At 46.5% G+C, this 16,696-nt stretch overlaps 1 protein-coding gene across 1 annotated transcript in view; it reads left to right on the top strand.

The window, feature by feature from the left end:
• Positions 1 to 16,696, top strand: part of CHN2 (chimerin 2) — a 249,493-nt gene that overhangs the window by 213,784 nt on the left and 19,013 nt on the right. The window contains exons 9-10 of the mRNA XM_074984560.1: positions 1,049 to 1,222; positions 10,119 to 10,196. Coding sequence (XP_074840661.1) covers positions 1,049 to 1,222; positions 10,119 to 10,196 — 252 coding nt within the window. The remainder of the gene's footprint in view (positions 1 to 1,048; positions 1,223 to 10,118; positions 10,197 to 16,696) is intronic.

Raw genomic sequence — 16,696 nt, 5'->3', positions numbered from 1 at the left:
TTGAGGGTCCTTCAAAATAAAAATTGGTTTATAAATTTAAGATTTCAATATGTGCATTGCCCACTTTTGTACTTTATTACTTCATCTTCTCTACCTGCAGATGGATCAGTGGAAGGGAAACAGTATAAAAATTAAATTAAAAAATGAAGTTTAGTAACCATTTACTGATCAGGATATTTAATCCTCAGTGTAAATGTGTAGGTACGGACCATTTGGATCTAATGAACATAGTTGAATTTGTTCCCCTCATTTAAAGTATCTAACCTGTGAAAAACCTTATTTATTTAGCATGAAGCGTAACAGCCTCCCTCATAAAACTACTAACATTTAACTCTAAGTAGACAAATGAGTTTTGGGTTTTTTTAGCCTCGCATGAAATGTTTTGCAAGAACATAGACAATGATAACGGGAGTATCCTAAATGCATCTGGCCAGATTGACTTAACTTTCACTAAACAATAATACATTATTCAGTATTTACTGTCTGAAGAGACCGAATAAACTGATTGCATGTTTGGGGTTTCTTTTCTTTTTTCTTTAGTGATAATTTGTTTTTGTTCAATCTCCATATTACTTTCCATAAAATGGCAATGTGTTTCAAGTAGTTCAGCCAGTCTTCAACATGCAAAAGGTGTATTTGCCTTACCAATGATTATTTCAGGAATGTTGAGATGCCGTGAAAGATTATAGCATATTGGCTTTCATAAATAACAAGCACTCTTTCATTTAGAAAGCAAACTTCTCTGAAGAACACATTGGAGTGCAGTGCATGCTTCTGACCCTGGTTCTTCTTGCTAACTGTCTTCAGAGATCATCGTCAGAATTTCAGTGGTCTTCTCTCTGGAGTGCTGAGAGGTCACCAAGTCCTGTCTAAGCTATTGAATGAATCAGCCACAGGAATCACTAGAGAGCAATGTAGAGTTTTTAGTAGTTGTTCAGGTTTTGTCCGAGGGATGAGGGTTTCACTTTTGTTTGTATTGGCTCCTGAAACCACTACTTAGCAAAACCGATCAGTGGAGGTATTAATTCTGGTAAAACTTTGTTCACAGACTGTGGGTTGAATGTACACAAACAGTGTTCCAAATATGTGCCCAACGACTGTCAACCAGACCTGAAGAGGATCAAGAGAGTCTACTGCTGTGACCTCACTACACTAGTGAAGGCCCACAACACACAGAGACCCATGGTTGTGGATATATGCATTCGAGAAATAGAAGCAAGAGGTATGCATGATTTTTTTTACTTGAATTGAATGTCACCAGATCTATAATATTACATGAATTGTGATCAAGGAGTAAGTAGATGCACACAAAAATGAAGTCAACTTTGAATTACATATTAAGCTGGGTGAAAAAATAGTTACAAATAAATGGAAGAATGAACAGGAGTGGGGGGTTAGTAAAAATTCTGCTGCTTTTCATAGGGTAGTAAAGTCTATTTCTGTCATTTCCTAATGTAATATATTTAAAGGTATATTCATGTCATACTTTAAGAAGGGCAAACCCTTAACTCATGTAGATGTCTTTTCATTTGGTTCATTTACCTTTGACAGATACACAAACACTATTTTAATTTCTAAGTAATCAGCATGTAACTCCGTGTAAGTTACAAATACTCCTAATTTTAAACTATTTCAGAACATGACAAATGCAAAGTGCTCCACTTCGGAAGGAACAATCAGTTCTTCATCGAGTGTCCCCATGGGTGCTCCACAATAGGTGTCGGGCTCGCCCGGCGCCGCAGATCGGAAATCTTCCAGCAGTTTCTCCTGGATCGCGCATGCGCCGACGCGCGCCTCTCCCTTGCGCGTCCCCGGCCACGTGCGCAATCCGGTCCCCGCCAGTTCCTTCTCAGCCGCCATTGGCTGCAGACGGAATCCGCTCAGGCTACAGCCAGAGTCAGATTAGACAGTGTTTATACGTGTAAATTGTTGTTTCTTTTTTAAAAAAAAAAAAAAAAAAAAAGAGGACAAAGAGAATACCAAAAAAAAAAAAAAAAAAGAGAAAGAGAGAGAGGAGCGGAGAAGAAGAGTGGATGTGAAGGCCAGTAGGCCCCCCCTTTGCCCTGCAGGCCGGTGTCCGCGATTCGGGGAAACAGGCACTGATTAGGTGCTAAGTACCCTATTAACAGTAAAAGACTCACCGCGATGGCTTCTTCAGGCTTTAAAAAGTGTGAGTCCTGCTGTGAAGCTATGCCGGCCTTCGATGGGCATAGTGAATGCATCCGATGCCTGGGGGAATCACACGTTACCCAGAAGTGTTCCCACTGTGCTAAGCTCACAGCCAGGGCCAGGAAAGACAGAGAAATGCGTCTTAAAATGCTCTTGTTTGATAAGGCCCTCCAGCCAGACATGCTGGAGAGGCAATCAGAAGGGCCCTCTGGGTTCCACAAGAGGAAGGCAGCTTCTCTGACCCCCTCGGTGCAAAAACGGAGGAAGCTCTCCCCAGCTCGATCCCTGCCGGCGGTTTCAGCGAGCGGGATGAGCAGAGCACACAGCCCCCAGCCGCATACTCAGGCAAGCGGCAGCGCACGTGGCAGAGACTGAGCCTCCGATTACGAAACAGCCGGCACGCGCGGCGTCTAGAGCGTCGGCCAGGCAAGCACCGGAACTGGCGGCACCGACCCCCGTGGCACCAATGATGCAGGGCCAACAGGCACGGAGCCTGCAGGCACCGGAGGACGTTATCCGCGCGGCACCGCAGCTGAATGGGCTGAGCGCGGCACCGACAGCGGGGCCGAGATCCCCGGTGTGGGAGGGGGCGGTGCCAGCCCCGCAGGGGAGGGGAAAGGCAAAAGCAAAAGCCCAGCACTGCAGCCCTTCTCCGGATAGGGCTGCGCTGCTGCTAACAACAAGCCCTCCCCCTGTGCTACACACGCTGCCCAGAAGGCCTGGGTCTCCACCAGCCTATCCAGAACCTCCTTCTCTGTTCCTCCAACAAATGTCACCATGGCTTGGGCCACCTTCACCCTTTCTGGGATTGGATCCACTGGAGTACTATCACAAACCAGTGTCACTGCTATCTGTGTCATCGCGGAGGTCTCGCTCTCCCAGACATCGGGGGTACACACCCCGAGAGTGGTCCAGGTCTCCGTCCCCGGACCTGTGCCCGTGCTGCCATGGTCGTTCTTATCATGCTGGACACAGACACCCCAGGCCTATGCCCAGGGCAGGTCCCCCCCAGCTGTCCAATACCCTCGTGGACACTCCCGTTCGGGGATGGAAACTCAGTTATCTCAAGGGGAGTTAAATTTAGAACCCCGAGACTTTCCTTCGCAATCCTCCAGCGAGCAGGTGTACCATCGGCCGCAGGAACCTGAGAGTTCAAGGGAGGTGTACCCTAGTGGTTCCTCCTCATCCTCCCCAGATGAGGCCATGGCCCCTGGGGATGTTGCTCCCCCAGATGACCTTAAACAGTTTCAGGAGCTGTTTAAAAGGGTGGCTTTCACGCAAGACATTCAAACGGCAGAAGTGCAGGAGAAACATCACAGACTCCTGAAAAATTTGAGACCTCCGGCTTCATCCAAAATTGCTATCCCGCTGGACGAAGCCATTATGGAGTCAGCCACTACCATATGGCAGACTCCGGCCTCCGTTCCGCTTATGAACAAGAGAGCAGATAAGAAGTACTTCGTCCCGGCAAAGGGCATGGAGTTCCTCTTCAGTCACCCACAACCGAACTCGGTGGTGGTCGAATGGTCCCAGCAGAGGTCAAAGACTTCTCAGTACAAATCGGGGGGATCGGACTAAGATGCCAAGAAGCTAGAGCTGTTCGGCAGGAAGGTATATTCCTCTTCCACCCTGCTATTGAGAATGGCAAATTATGCGGCACACCTCGCGAACCATAGCTTTGATAATTACTCCAGGCTTACTTCTCTCATGGATTCACTTCCGGAAGCTAAGAAGCCGGTGTTAAAGGCAATTGTGCAAGAGGGCTACGCAGCTTCGAGGACGGGAGTCCAGATCGCCCTGGATGTGGCAGATACGGTGGCACGCTCAACGGCTACAGCAGCGGTCATGCGTAGAGAATCCTGGCTCCAGACATCGGGCATCCCGAGGGTGCTACAGGCGAAGATCGTGGATCTTCCCTTTGACACGCAAAAGTTATTTGCAGACTCAACCGACTCGGTCCTCCACTCCAGTAAGGACTCGAGAGCTACACTTAGAACCCTGGGTATTTATACCCCTCCATATAGGAAGAAAAAATATTACCCTCAGCAAAGACGCTACCCGTACCAACCACAGCGTGCGCAGTATCAACAGGGCTACGACCAAGGGCGACATCAACAGCAGCAACAGTACAGAACTCCCAGGCGACGTTCCCAACAAAGTCGTACACCCTCAGGACAGGCCCAAAGGCAACAAGTTTGACGGGCATGTCGAGGGCTGCACTATCACTACCATTGCGCAATGCCACTCTCATCTCATGTTCCATCATCGCCTCAGACTGTTTCACTCCCAATGGCAAAAGATTACCGCAGACAAATGGGTGCTGGAATTCATTGCCACGGATTACGCGATCCCCTTCCAGTCGCTCCCACCGATGAAGCCTCCCTCCAGGCCCCACCTCCGGGACGCTACCCACGAGGCGAGGCTCAAACAGGTGGTGGACCACCTTATGTTCATAGGGGCAGTGGAAAGAGTGCCGGAACAATTCCAGGGGAAAGGGTTTTATTTACGCTACTTCCTCACAGAGAAGAAAACAGGAGGCTGGAGGCCCATTTTAGATCTTCGGGGCCTCAACAGCTACTTGCGCAAGCAACGTTTTCGGATGATTACAGTCGCCTCCATACTCACGGCGCTGGACGATGGAGATTGGTTTGCAGCCCTCAACGTACAAGATGCTTACTTTCATATAACGATCCACCCGGCACACAGGCGCTTCCTCCGCTTCATGGTCAGCAAGGAACACTTCCAGTCCAGGGTTCTTCCATTCGGCCTCTTCTCGGCCCCCAGAGTCTTTACCAAAACCTTGGCAGTGGTGTCAGCCTACCTGCACAGACAGGGAGTATTCGTATTTCCATACCTGGACGGCTGCCTATTGAAAGGGGCCTCGAAGGCAGAGGTCCTACGCATGATACGCGTCACAGTGGACACGTTTTCTTCGCTGGGCCTAGTCATCAACCTCGCGAAGTCAAAGACCGACCCCACACAGGACATAGAGTTCATAGGGGCACGCATAAACTCTATCACAGCAAGGGTGTACCTACCCAACGCCCACTTTCGCGCCATCAGTTCGCTGGTGCAAGTCATTACATACAGCCCCACGGTGCTGGTCTTAACGTGCTTACAGCTGCTGGGCCATATGGCGGCAGCAACATTTTGTGGTACAGAATGCCAGATTGCACATGCGAAGCCTGCAGCATTGGCTGGCGAGCGTCTACAAACCGGCATCCCACACTGTTCACAGGGTGGTGTCGCCCACGACAGAGGTGCGCAGATCCCTGGCGTGGTGGGTAAACCCCAAGAACTTGCTAGCAGGGGTGCCCTTTCACCAACCACAAATTTCTATTTTTCTGACTACCGACGCCTCCCACATAGGATGGGGAGCACACATCGGCGATGAGGTGATGCAAGGGCTACGGTCCCCTGGGGAACAGTCACTGCACATAAACATACTGGAGCTCAGAGCAGTGTTCAACACCTGCAAGCATTTCCGAGACCACATATATGGCAAAGTAGTCGGAATCAATACAGACAATACCTCCACTATGTTTTACATAAATCGACAAGGAGGAGCCCGATCCCGTGCCCTATGTGCATAAGCAGTCCGACTGTGGAACTGGTGCATCTCCAACAACATAACGTTGAAAGCCTCGTACTTGCCGGGCGCTCACAACGTGAAAGCAGATCAGCTGAGCAGGCGCTTCGCACTCGTGCACGAATGGCAGATCCACCCCGATCTGCTATGACCGATCTTTCATACATGGGGGTTTCCCCAGATCGATCTGTTTGCCACCCAGCACAACAAGAAGTGTCCCCAGTACTGCTCCAGGGCAGGAGTGGGGCGGGGGTCCCTGGGGGATTTATTCGTGATTCCATGGAAGGGCCCCTACTTTACGCGGTCCGCCCCACAGCGCTTATCCACAAGGTCTTGCAGAAAGCCAGAAGGGAGAGAGCTCGCATGATACTAGTAGTCCCAACGTGGGATCGGCAGCAATGGTTTCCCTTGCATCTGTGCATGTCGGACCGCCCACCGCGCCCTCTACTGGTGGCGCCGGACCTACTCACACAGGCCGAGGGGTCCATAGTGCACCCGAACCCTCAGAGTCTGCGCCTACAAGCATGGCTAATCCATGGCTCAGCTCCTTAGAAAGTACATGCACGGAGGGAGTACAACAAGTCCTGGAAAGTAGCCGAAGGACCTCCACCAGGAAGACTTATAAGCAGAAATGGACTCGATTCACAGCCTGGTGTTCCGTCAAGCAGTTAGCTCCCCTTGACGCTCCTATACCGATAATACTTGAATACTTATTGGACCTCAAGAGGGGCAGACTTTCCTTATCCTCGCTAAAAGTCCACCTCGCCGCTATATCAGTCTTTCGGTATACAGAGGAGGGGCCCACGGTATTTGCCCATCCTATTGTTACCAGGTTCTTGAAGGGGTTGGTAAACCTGTACCCCCCTCGGAAACCGCTTCCGCCATCATGGAACCTGGACTTGGTGCTCAGCACGCTCACAGGTCCACCTTTTGAACCATTAGCCACGGTTCCCCTACGTCTCCTTACGATAACAACAACCTTCCTCCTTGCAATTACATCAGCTCGCAGGGTGAGTGAGTTCGCAGCGGTTATGGCAACGCTGCCCTGCACAGTATTCTCAAAGGAGGCGGTAACCTTACGGCTGCACCCAGCCTTTGTTCCAAAAGTTTCTTCAGAGTTCCATCTTAACGAACCAATAGTTTTACCCTCGTTTTACCCGAAGCCTCACAACTCCAGCAAGGAGGCACGCCTGCATCTCCTGGATGTGAGGAGGGCATTGGCCTTCTACATAGACAGAACTAAGTCCTTCCGGAAAACAGACAGGCTTCTAGTCTCTCTTGCTCCCAGGTCAAAAGGAGAAGGTCTCTCTTCACAGAGAATCTCAAAGCACATTGTGTCCTGTATAAAAATGTGCTATGAGCTTCGAAAGACTCCTTTGCTGGCCCCGCCCAGGGCTCACTCCACCAGGGCGGTGGCGGCATCAACAGCCTTCTTCAAGGGCATCGCGTTGAAGGACATCTGTAGAGCGGCGACCTGGTCATCCTATGACACCTTCGCCAAGCATTATGCCGTACATCGGGTATTCCAAGAGGATACCCGCCTCTCGACAGCAGTCCTTTCGGGGGCAAGCTGCACATAAACCGATTACCCACCTCCTTTCTTGGGTTACTGCTGGGTAGTCACCTATTGTGGAGCACCCACGGGGACACTAGATGAAGAAAGAGAAGTTACTCACCGTAGTAACGATGGTTCTTTGAGATGTGTCCCCGTGGGTGCTCCACCACCCGCCCATCCTCCCTGCTTCGGATCTCTGTCTAGTGTCTTTCAGGAGCATCCAAGGTGGTTGGTCAAGGAACTGGTGGGGACTGGGGCACGCATGTGGCCGGGGAGACGCAAGGGAGCAGCGCGCGCCGGCACATGCGCGATCCAGGAGAAACTGCTGGAAGATTTCCGATCTGCGGCGCCGGGCGAGCCCGACACCTATTGTGGAGCACCCACGGGGACACATCTCGAAGAACCATCATTACTACAGTGATTAACTTCTCTTTTCACACATACAGAATGTGGACAGACTGTCTAGGAATGACTACAGCAGAAAGGGATCTAGGGATTATAGTGGACCACAAGCTAAATATGAGTCAACAGTGTGATGCTGTTGCAAAAAAAGCAAACATGATTCTGGGATGCATTAACAGGTGTGTTGTGACCAAGACATGATAAGTCATTCTTCCTCTCTACTCTGTGCTGGTTAGGCCTCAGCTGGAGTATTGTGTCCAGTTCTGGGCACCGCACTTCAAAAAAGATGTGGAAAAACTAGAGAGGGTCCAGAAAAGAGCGACAAGAATGATTAAAGGTCTAGAGAATGTGACCTTTGAAAAAAGGTTGAAACAATTGGGCTTGTTTAGTTTGGAAAAGAGAAGATTGAGGGGAGACATGATAGCGGTTTTCAGGTATCTAAAAGGGAGTCATAAGGAGGAAGGAGAAAACTTGTTCTTCTTGGCCTCGGAGGATAGAACAAGAGGCAATGGGCTTTAACTGCAGCAAGGGAGGTTTAGGTTGGACATTAGGAAAAAGTTCCTAAGTGTCAGAGCAGTCAAACAGTGGAATAAATTGCCAAGGGAGGTTGTGGAATCTCCATCGCTGGAGATATTTAAGAACGGGTTAGACAGATGTCTATCAGGGATGGTTTAGATAGTACTTGGTCCTGCCATTGGGGCAGGGGGGCTGGACTCGATGGCGTCTCGAGGTCCCTTCTAGTCCTAGTGTTCTTTGATTCTATGATGTGTGAGAGATCATGCATGAATGGAGATGGTGCGTACAAAACGGAAGAGAGGAATGCAACATTTTTGTGACCTGTGGCAAGCGTCTCTTAGTGAAATTCACCTTACATTCTGTTGGTGATTGATCAATGCCATAGCCAACATATAGGGGTGTTGGAATAATTTTTATAGTCAGGGTGCTGAGAGCTGTTAAACTAAATTGAAAACCTTGTCTCTAATAGAAACCACTTCAAACTAAGGGGCTGTGTAGCACCTCCTGCACCCATAGTTCCCGCACATGTGATGTCATAGCCAAAAGCCAGCTTGTGATTTGACTTCCTCTGCACTGACATGCATTCCACTTTTACAAATTACTGTAACTTCAATTACAAAATGGTTAACAACTAAGGATCATGTATGTGTGACTGGGATTTTGCATGTGAGTTGTGGCACCACGTTTCCCCTGCTTGTTGTGTTTTGCACAGAGATCCCATAATGCTGAGTGTATGACATGATAGTAATCTGCATGGCAACACACTGCTGCCAGATACAGGGATGTCAAAGCAGTGTAGGGGATGTAGCCACAGATCTTCCATTCAAATCAATAGACGATGCACGGCTAAATCCTCTGTACTGCTCTGCAAATCTGAGCCTGGGTTATATCATCACTGCAAGGGCAAATGGAAGGAGAGGGTAGATTTGAGAGACAACAGTTTTACTGAAACTTAAGTAGGTATAACAATAGCAAAGGCAAATTTAGAAAGCTGTAGTGCATTTGATGTCTAAGTTTTTTCCCTTTTTTACAAAAGTCAATTAAGACTATCTTTGTTGTCCTCTTTTATTATCAGTACTTGAACTGTGGTAAGAACTCTAAAAACACTCTCCTAGAGGGATAGTGGTTTTGGTCATGACACAGCCTCAATAGCTGAGGATAGCTAGTGTCTGCTAGTCGGGAGATCGCCTGGACATGATCACAGTAAGGAACCAATGAGTTTAAACAAATAACATCCATTTAAACCACTTTTACTAGCCGTATTAGGCCACACTTCTTTCTTGTAGCAGTGGGAACACATTACATTCTGTTGCTGACTGATCACTGCCCTAGCCAAGGCATTGGATTTGTGGAGGCTGGCAGCAAACAGATCTCCAGTGAGACAAAGAACAAGGGGAAGGAAAGTGTTAAGTAAAAGAGAAGTGCATGCTGCACATACCAGTTAAGATTGCCTGCAAAATCTGAAAGCAAGAGGTGCCAAAGGAAAGTAGAATTAATTGCTGGCATCACTGTACATCATTAACACAGGTATAGGGAAGGCAGAATGTAAAGCTATAATGATTACAGACTGAAAAACGAGAGACGGAATAGTAGATTATCACACCGTGTGCTGCCAGCATAGGCAAATTGCAATACTCGCTGATATTTTGTATTCCCTATCAAACTAATAAAACCTGAAAATGTAACCAAATTCTAGTAGTTAAATATTACCTTAATACTTCCTTAAAATTCTCAGAAGTTTATCATGAAAATTACTGCTGTTGTCACATTTTATATAAGGGATTATTGACATTAAGATTTGACTAGATTAACTATTTCTTGTTACATACCTGTTGATAGCAGGTAGTTGTTAGCAGAAATAAAGCTAATCAGATGTTTACCTTTCAGGTTTAAAGTCAGAGGGCCTTTACAGAGTCTCGGGGTTCACTGAACACATTGAAGATGTCAAAATGGCCTTTGATCGAGGTATATTATGTTTTAACATAATATGGGTTTTCAGTTCACCTTTTGGTTTACAGATCCTCTGTTTTTACTGCTAGCTGTGTGCTCAAACATTGTGGTGAGGAAAGAGGTCTATAAGCAGAAGCTAAGAATGTTACCTACCTTTTTTTCTGATTTTTTTTTTTTTTTTACAAATTTCTGTAGCATTTTTTGCAGAATAAAATTGTATTTTATAGTTGGAATAAAGTAGAGAAATGCACAAAAAATAAATGTAGGCTGGGAGGTGAAAGGTTCAGATGACTGGTAATGGACTAGAGGTCTTTCCCCTCTTAAGTTACCACTTCAGACAGGGACATTCTTGAATATCTGCAAGGCACCTTGCGCATAGTGGATGTTACCATAAACAAATAATAATAAATGATAATTACCTTTGTTCAGGAAGTCAGCCTGAAGTTGTCACTGTGCTGAATGTTATACCCAGTGCTAAAATTGTCAAAGTGCAGTTGTCTTAATAGACAAGCAGATGTACATCATATATGGGAATTCACAATAAGGGTCCTAAGAATTCTGCAAATTAAGTAATTTTATATAAAGAATGCTTTTTTAAAAACCCACAGGATCTTCCAACCACATAGTTGCCCCACTTTCCTCCTTAGCTAACAGCGCTGTATCTCTCTGTATGTTTGCATCACAGGGAGACAAGCAGAGTGAGGTACTATCTATTTTGGACTGATTTCTGTTGATGAGAGAGACAAGCTTTGAGCTTACACTGAGCTCTTCTTCAGGTATTCAGCTTTGCATCATCTCCAAAGTGTGCATGTCTCACCAACAGAAGTTGATCTAATGAAAGGTATTATGACACTCACATTGTGCCTCTCCTATCCTGGGACCCACACAGCTGCAACAATGCTGCGTACATCAATGTGTGTATGATTCACACGCACAGAGGCTGCTTCTATATTTGCATGTTTCCCTGGGTACATGTCTATGTACTGCTTGCACAGGTATCCCATGCCCATAATAAGTTTCCATATGTTTGAATGAAGTACGGATACACACTGGTCATTGGTGGTCTGCTTGCTTCCCCGGTGCCCCTTTTATGTCTGCCACAGTAATGCCGTCATTTCAGGGATGGTAACTCAGAGTCTTGTACATCACAGAAAACACTCTAGGAACTGCGTTGCTGTGTACTGCAGGTGCTGTACTCCACCTTCACACATTTGGCAATGGCAGCTCCTCCTTACCTCTCGCTCCTACCAAACTGTGTTGGTGACATGGAGCGCAGGTAGGAAGATGAGGTTCTGCTCTTGCTCACTGGACAAATGTTCCTATGATGCTATACTGGATACTGGACAGAATTGGCCCACACAATTTAGAGATAGCTGACTGAATTTGGGGGCGTTGAGGGAATGAGATCCAGCAGGATCCCAAGAAAGAGATGTGTTGAGTGCCTGTGGGTGGGCCATCATCTCTGGTTGCAGAGAACCATCGTGACAATGGGGAATCGCATGCTTTCGGAAACCTGGGATGACTGCACAACTTCAGAATGAGGAGGCAGACCACCATGGAATTGTATGAGGAGCTTGCACCAACTCTTCCGGGTCAGACCATTTGATTACAGAAACCCAGATGAGCGCAAAAGCGGGTAGGTATCACCATTTGAAAGCTGGTAACTCTGGGCAGCCACAGGTGTCCATTGCAGACCAATTCAGGGCTGGAAAGTCAGCTGTCAAGGCAGTGGTTTGCCAGGCTCTAAACACTGTTCTGCCCAGGAGTGGGTGCCAGAGCCAAAATCTCTGAAACGACAGGGGACTTTGAAAGGGTGGGATCACCATACTGGCTAGGGGCCAGTGGAGGAACACAAGACCCAGTCCTTTGCCCACTAAAAGGGGTCAATAACTAGGTGAAGGACGAAGGTCACTGTTCACTTGTTCTTTCAGGCTTAGTGGATACTCCATTCATGAACACAAACATTGGGCATATAGGAGAGGTCCATGACACAAGTGTATTGAGCAGGCTGGGGTTTTGTCACAGAAGGGAAGAAGGGATTTTATTCCTCTGAAACTACATGATCTATATGGCATTTCTGTGCTGACATTTATTCTGGGAACCCTGCAGACCCATTCCTACAATGGCTCATAGAGCATTACCCCAACATTTCCAACCCCAGAAAAAGGGAATTCATCTTACAAGGCTGAGTAGCTGCAGGATAGTGAGGCAGTGTGTGCCTTTGGATGCCTGAAAGCCCATGAGTGACATTCACTGACCCATCTGACTGCTAGTATGGCCAGCACATTTCACATTAATGTGGTGGGCTGTACCATGCACCATACATGTGAGGCTCTGAGAGAATACTCCCACAGCATGTGGGCACAGAGCAGATGTGCTGTTCAGAGCCTGCACAGGCAGCCAGGTCCTCTCCTACGTGTACAGTTCCTAGTTACCTGTAGGCCAGGGAAATTATTGATGCTGTGTACTTGTACATCATGGAGTGCTAGGGCTGTGTTTAAACTTCAAAGAAGGGCACTACTCCATTCCCTGGAATGGAGTAAGGACTTTGAAGTTGGGCTCCCTACTTAACTTCAAAGTAAGGGAAAACGTGTGTAGACTTTCTGCTGGCTACTTTGAAGTAGTGTCTAACTTGTAAGTTAGCAGCAGTGTTAGTTCCTAGTGTAGACACAGCTTAGGGAGCCAGAAGGTGGCTCTCAGCTATGCCCGGGGGCATTAATGTGATCTTTTGGTGTTGCTGGAAAAGCTCAGGAGACCACTTCCACATACTTATGTTTCAAGATACCTCAGTAGGTTTCAGTACCATACAGTTGATGCTACTATGCTAACTGAAAGCAGACAACTAAGGAAGAGTCCATTAAGTTAATACATTTTGGCTTTGGTTTTGTACTGAGGAGAGCTTTCATGAACTTCTAATGTGTCATTGAGCAATGTGTTTGTTACATATTAACTGCTCTGTTTGGCCTTTCTTTATGGGGTGCACTTAAGTATTGTTAATATCATTTTTTTTTAATTCTGCAAGATCTGGGGAGGGAATTCATACACTGCTTGCATAAAAAATGTTTTCTGACATGGGTGCTTAGAACATCTATCAGCTGCTATACATGAGCACTCCCATGATTTCCAGTGTGGTTACTATTTGGTGTGGGGAGGAGTCTTGAAATGCACCACTAAATATGTAGTCTCTCTGTGAGTTTATTTTTATTTGTCTTTTACCAATTAAGTCATTATCAAAGTCATAAATACATCCCAAGTGACTTCTCTTCTGTTTTATTTTATTTTGGAACTTTTGGATAGTGACAGTCTCTCAGTTTGGTTCCCTGTAATGAACCCCAGGGGTTTTGATTCTTTGTTTGACATCAGAAAATTCATGATGCGGTATGGGGATAAAGGAGGAACAAAATTTACTGCGTTGGTTTGGCACCACACATACAGCGAGTCCTGCTGACCCATCCCTAAAATATGGAAAATGTGTTACTCATACTCTAAAAGCAAGGTGTGTATACCAGTGAAGTGAACAGTAACTTTTACTGGTATATGTGCAACAACCAGCGCTTATACCTGTTAGTAACCTGACTAAATACACAACGAAAGGTCCAGTTCCCTCAAAAGTGGGCAAATAGTCCTGTCTTCTGTCTTCTCAGCCTTCCACTCCCCTTGACAAAGGAGGAACGCCTGCAACATACTGGAGGGTGGGGGTGGGGGGCAGGGCAAATGGCAGTGTCTCCTATGTGGGGTTTGGGGACTGAACCCAATCTGTTCTGCAGGAATTAGATCAGACTCGTTTCTCCTGATTGTTCAGGAAGGCTTGGGGGCTCCCCTCCTGGGAGGTGCCTGTGGAGGATGCTGTGGCAGGCGTCCAGCATGTTCCTGCCTGTCAGGGTTGATGGAGGGATCCACCGCCTCAGCAGCAGCCTGGCAGGCAGCTAGTGGAGGACTACGAAGAGAACCTGCTGTTTGTTCATGCAGAGGAGTAGGTGCTATGGCAACAGGCAGGGCTCAAAAATGTTCTGCCAGTGGCTGGACTAAGGATTTTTTGGAATGTATGATCTTGTTCCCTCTGCACATTCTCCCATTACCTGTGGGTACGCTCCCTCTGCCTTTGCAACTCTCCGTGTATCAGAAAGCCTCATCCTGCCTAAGGACCTGATCCTACCTTGCTTTAAGAAACTCGAACTGCTCCTGACTTCTATCTGTGCCAATGAGCGGCTTCTCCAAGGTCTTTCTGTGTCTTCTTCTGTGGAGCCATTCATGCCTTTCTACCAGAATAGATTCTCTGGCAGCATGAGAATGTCCTGCCAAGTCAAAGACAAGGTAAGCATTATATTGCATTTTTTCCCTTGGAAGGCAACTAAAGCCTCCTCACATCATGCAGTTGTATTAATCATAGAATCATAGAACACTAGGACTGGAAGGGACCTAGAGAGGCCATCGAGTCCAGCCCCCTGCCCCAATGGCAGGGCCAAGTACTATGTAAACCATCCCTGATAGACATCTATCTAACCTGTTCTTAAATATCTCCAGCGATGGAGATTCCACAACCTCCCTTGGCAATTTATTCCACTGTTTGACTGCCCTGACAGTTAGCAGCTTTTTCCTAATGTCCAACCTAAACCTCCCTTGCTGCAGTTTAAGCCCTTATTGTCCTTATTAAACTTCATCCTGTTTACCTTAGACCATTTCTCCAATTTATCCAGATCATTTTGAATTATGACCCTATCCTCCAAAGCAGTTGCAACCCCTCCCAACTTGGTATCATCTGCAAACTTAATAAGCGTACTTTCTATGCCAATATCTAAATCATTGATGAAGACATTGAACAGAACCTGTCTGAACACAGACCCCTGTGGAAGCCCACTTGTTATACTTTTCCAGCAGGATTGAGAACCATTAAGAACTACTCTCTGGGTACAGTTATCCAGCCAGTTATGCACCCACCTTATAGTAGCCTCATCTAAATTGTATTTGCCTAGTTTTTTTTATAAGAACATTATGAGAGACCGTATCAAATGCTTTACTAAAGTCTAGGTATACCACATCTACCACTTCTCCCCTATCCACAAGGCTCGTTACCCTATCAACGAAAGCTATCAGATTACTTCGACAAGATTTATTCTTTACAAACCCATGCTGGCTGTTTCCTATTACCTTACCACCTTCCAAGTGCTTGCAGATGATTTCTTTAATTACCTGCTCCATTATCTTTCCTGGCACTGAAGTTAAGCTGACTGGCCTGTAGTTTCCTGGGTTATTCTTATTCCCCTTTTTATAGATGGGCACTATATTTGCCCTTTTCCAGTCTTCTGGAATCTCTCCTGTCTCCCATGATTTTCCAAAGATGATAGGTAAAGGCTCAGATACCTCCTCTATCATCCCCTTGAGTATTCTAGGGTGCATTTCATCAGGCCCCGGTGACTTGCAGACATCTAATTTTCCTAGTTGATTTTTAACTTGTTCTTTTTTTATTTCAACTTCTAACCCTACCCCTTTCCCACTAGCATTCACTATGTTGGGCATTCCTGCATCAGACTTCTCGATGAAGACTGAAACAAAGAAGTCATTAAGCATCTCTGCCATTTCCAAGTTCCCTGTTACTGTTTCTCCCTCCTCACTGAGCAATGGCCCTACCCTGTCCCTGGTCTTCCTCTTGTTTCTAATATAGTTATAAAAAGCCTTCTTGTTTCCCTTTATGCCTGTAGCTAGTTTGAGCTCATTTTGTGCCTTAGCCTTTCTAATCTTGCTCCTGCATTCTTGTGTTGTTTGCCTATATTCATCCTTTGTAATTTTTCCTTGTTTGCATTTTTTGTACAATTCCTTTTTTATTTTGAGATCGTGAAAGATCTCCTGGTTAAGCCAAGGCGGTCTTTTTCCATATTTTCTATCTTTCCTACATGGGGGGATAGCTTGCTTTTGGGCCCTTAATAATGTCCCTTTGAAAAACTGCCAACTCTTCTCAGCTGTTTTTCCCCTCAGTTTTGCTTCCCATGGGACCTTACCTACCAGCCCTCTGAGTTTACCAAAATCTGCCCTCCTGAAATCCATTATCTCTATTTCGCTGTTTTCTGTTCTACCCTTCCTTAGGATTGTGAACTCTATGATTTCATGATCACTTTCACCCAAGATGCCTTCCACCTTCAAGTTCTCTACCAATTCCTCCTTATTTGTTAAAATCAAATCTAAAACAGCTTCCCCCCGGTAGCTTTTTCAATCTTTTGGAATAAAAAATTGTCTCCAATACAATCCAAGAACTTACTGGATAGTCTGTGCCCCGCTGCATTAGTTTCTCAACATATCTCTGGACAGTTGAAGTCCCCCATCACCACCAAATCTGGGGCCCTGGTTGACTTTGTTAGTTGTTTAAAAAAGCCTCGTCCACCTCTTCCACCTGGCTAGGCGGCCTGTAGTAGATGCCTATCAGGACATCACCCTTGTTTTTTACCCCTCTTAGTCTAACCCAGAGACTCTCGACATGTCCATCTCCTACGTCCATCTCCACCCCAGTCCAAGTGTGTACG

This window comes from Carettochelys insculpta, chromosome 2 (genome assembly GCF_033958435.1).
Source record: "Carettochelys insculpta isolate YL-2023 chromosome 2, ASM3395843v1, whole genome shotgun sequence".
Classification (NCBI taxonomy): Eukaryota; Metazoa; Chordata; order Testudines; family Carettochelyidae; genus Carettochelys; species Carettochelys insculpta.
Note: the sequence above shows the minus strand (reverse complement) of the source record. Positions and strands in the feature narration are given on the sequence as shown.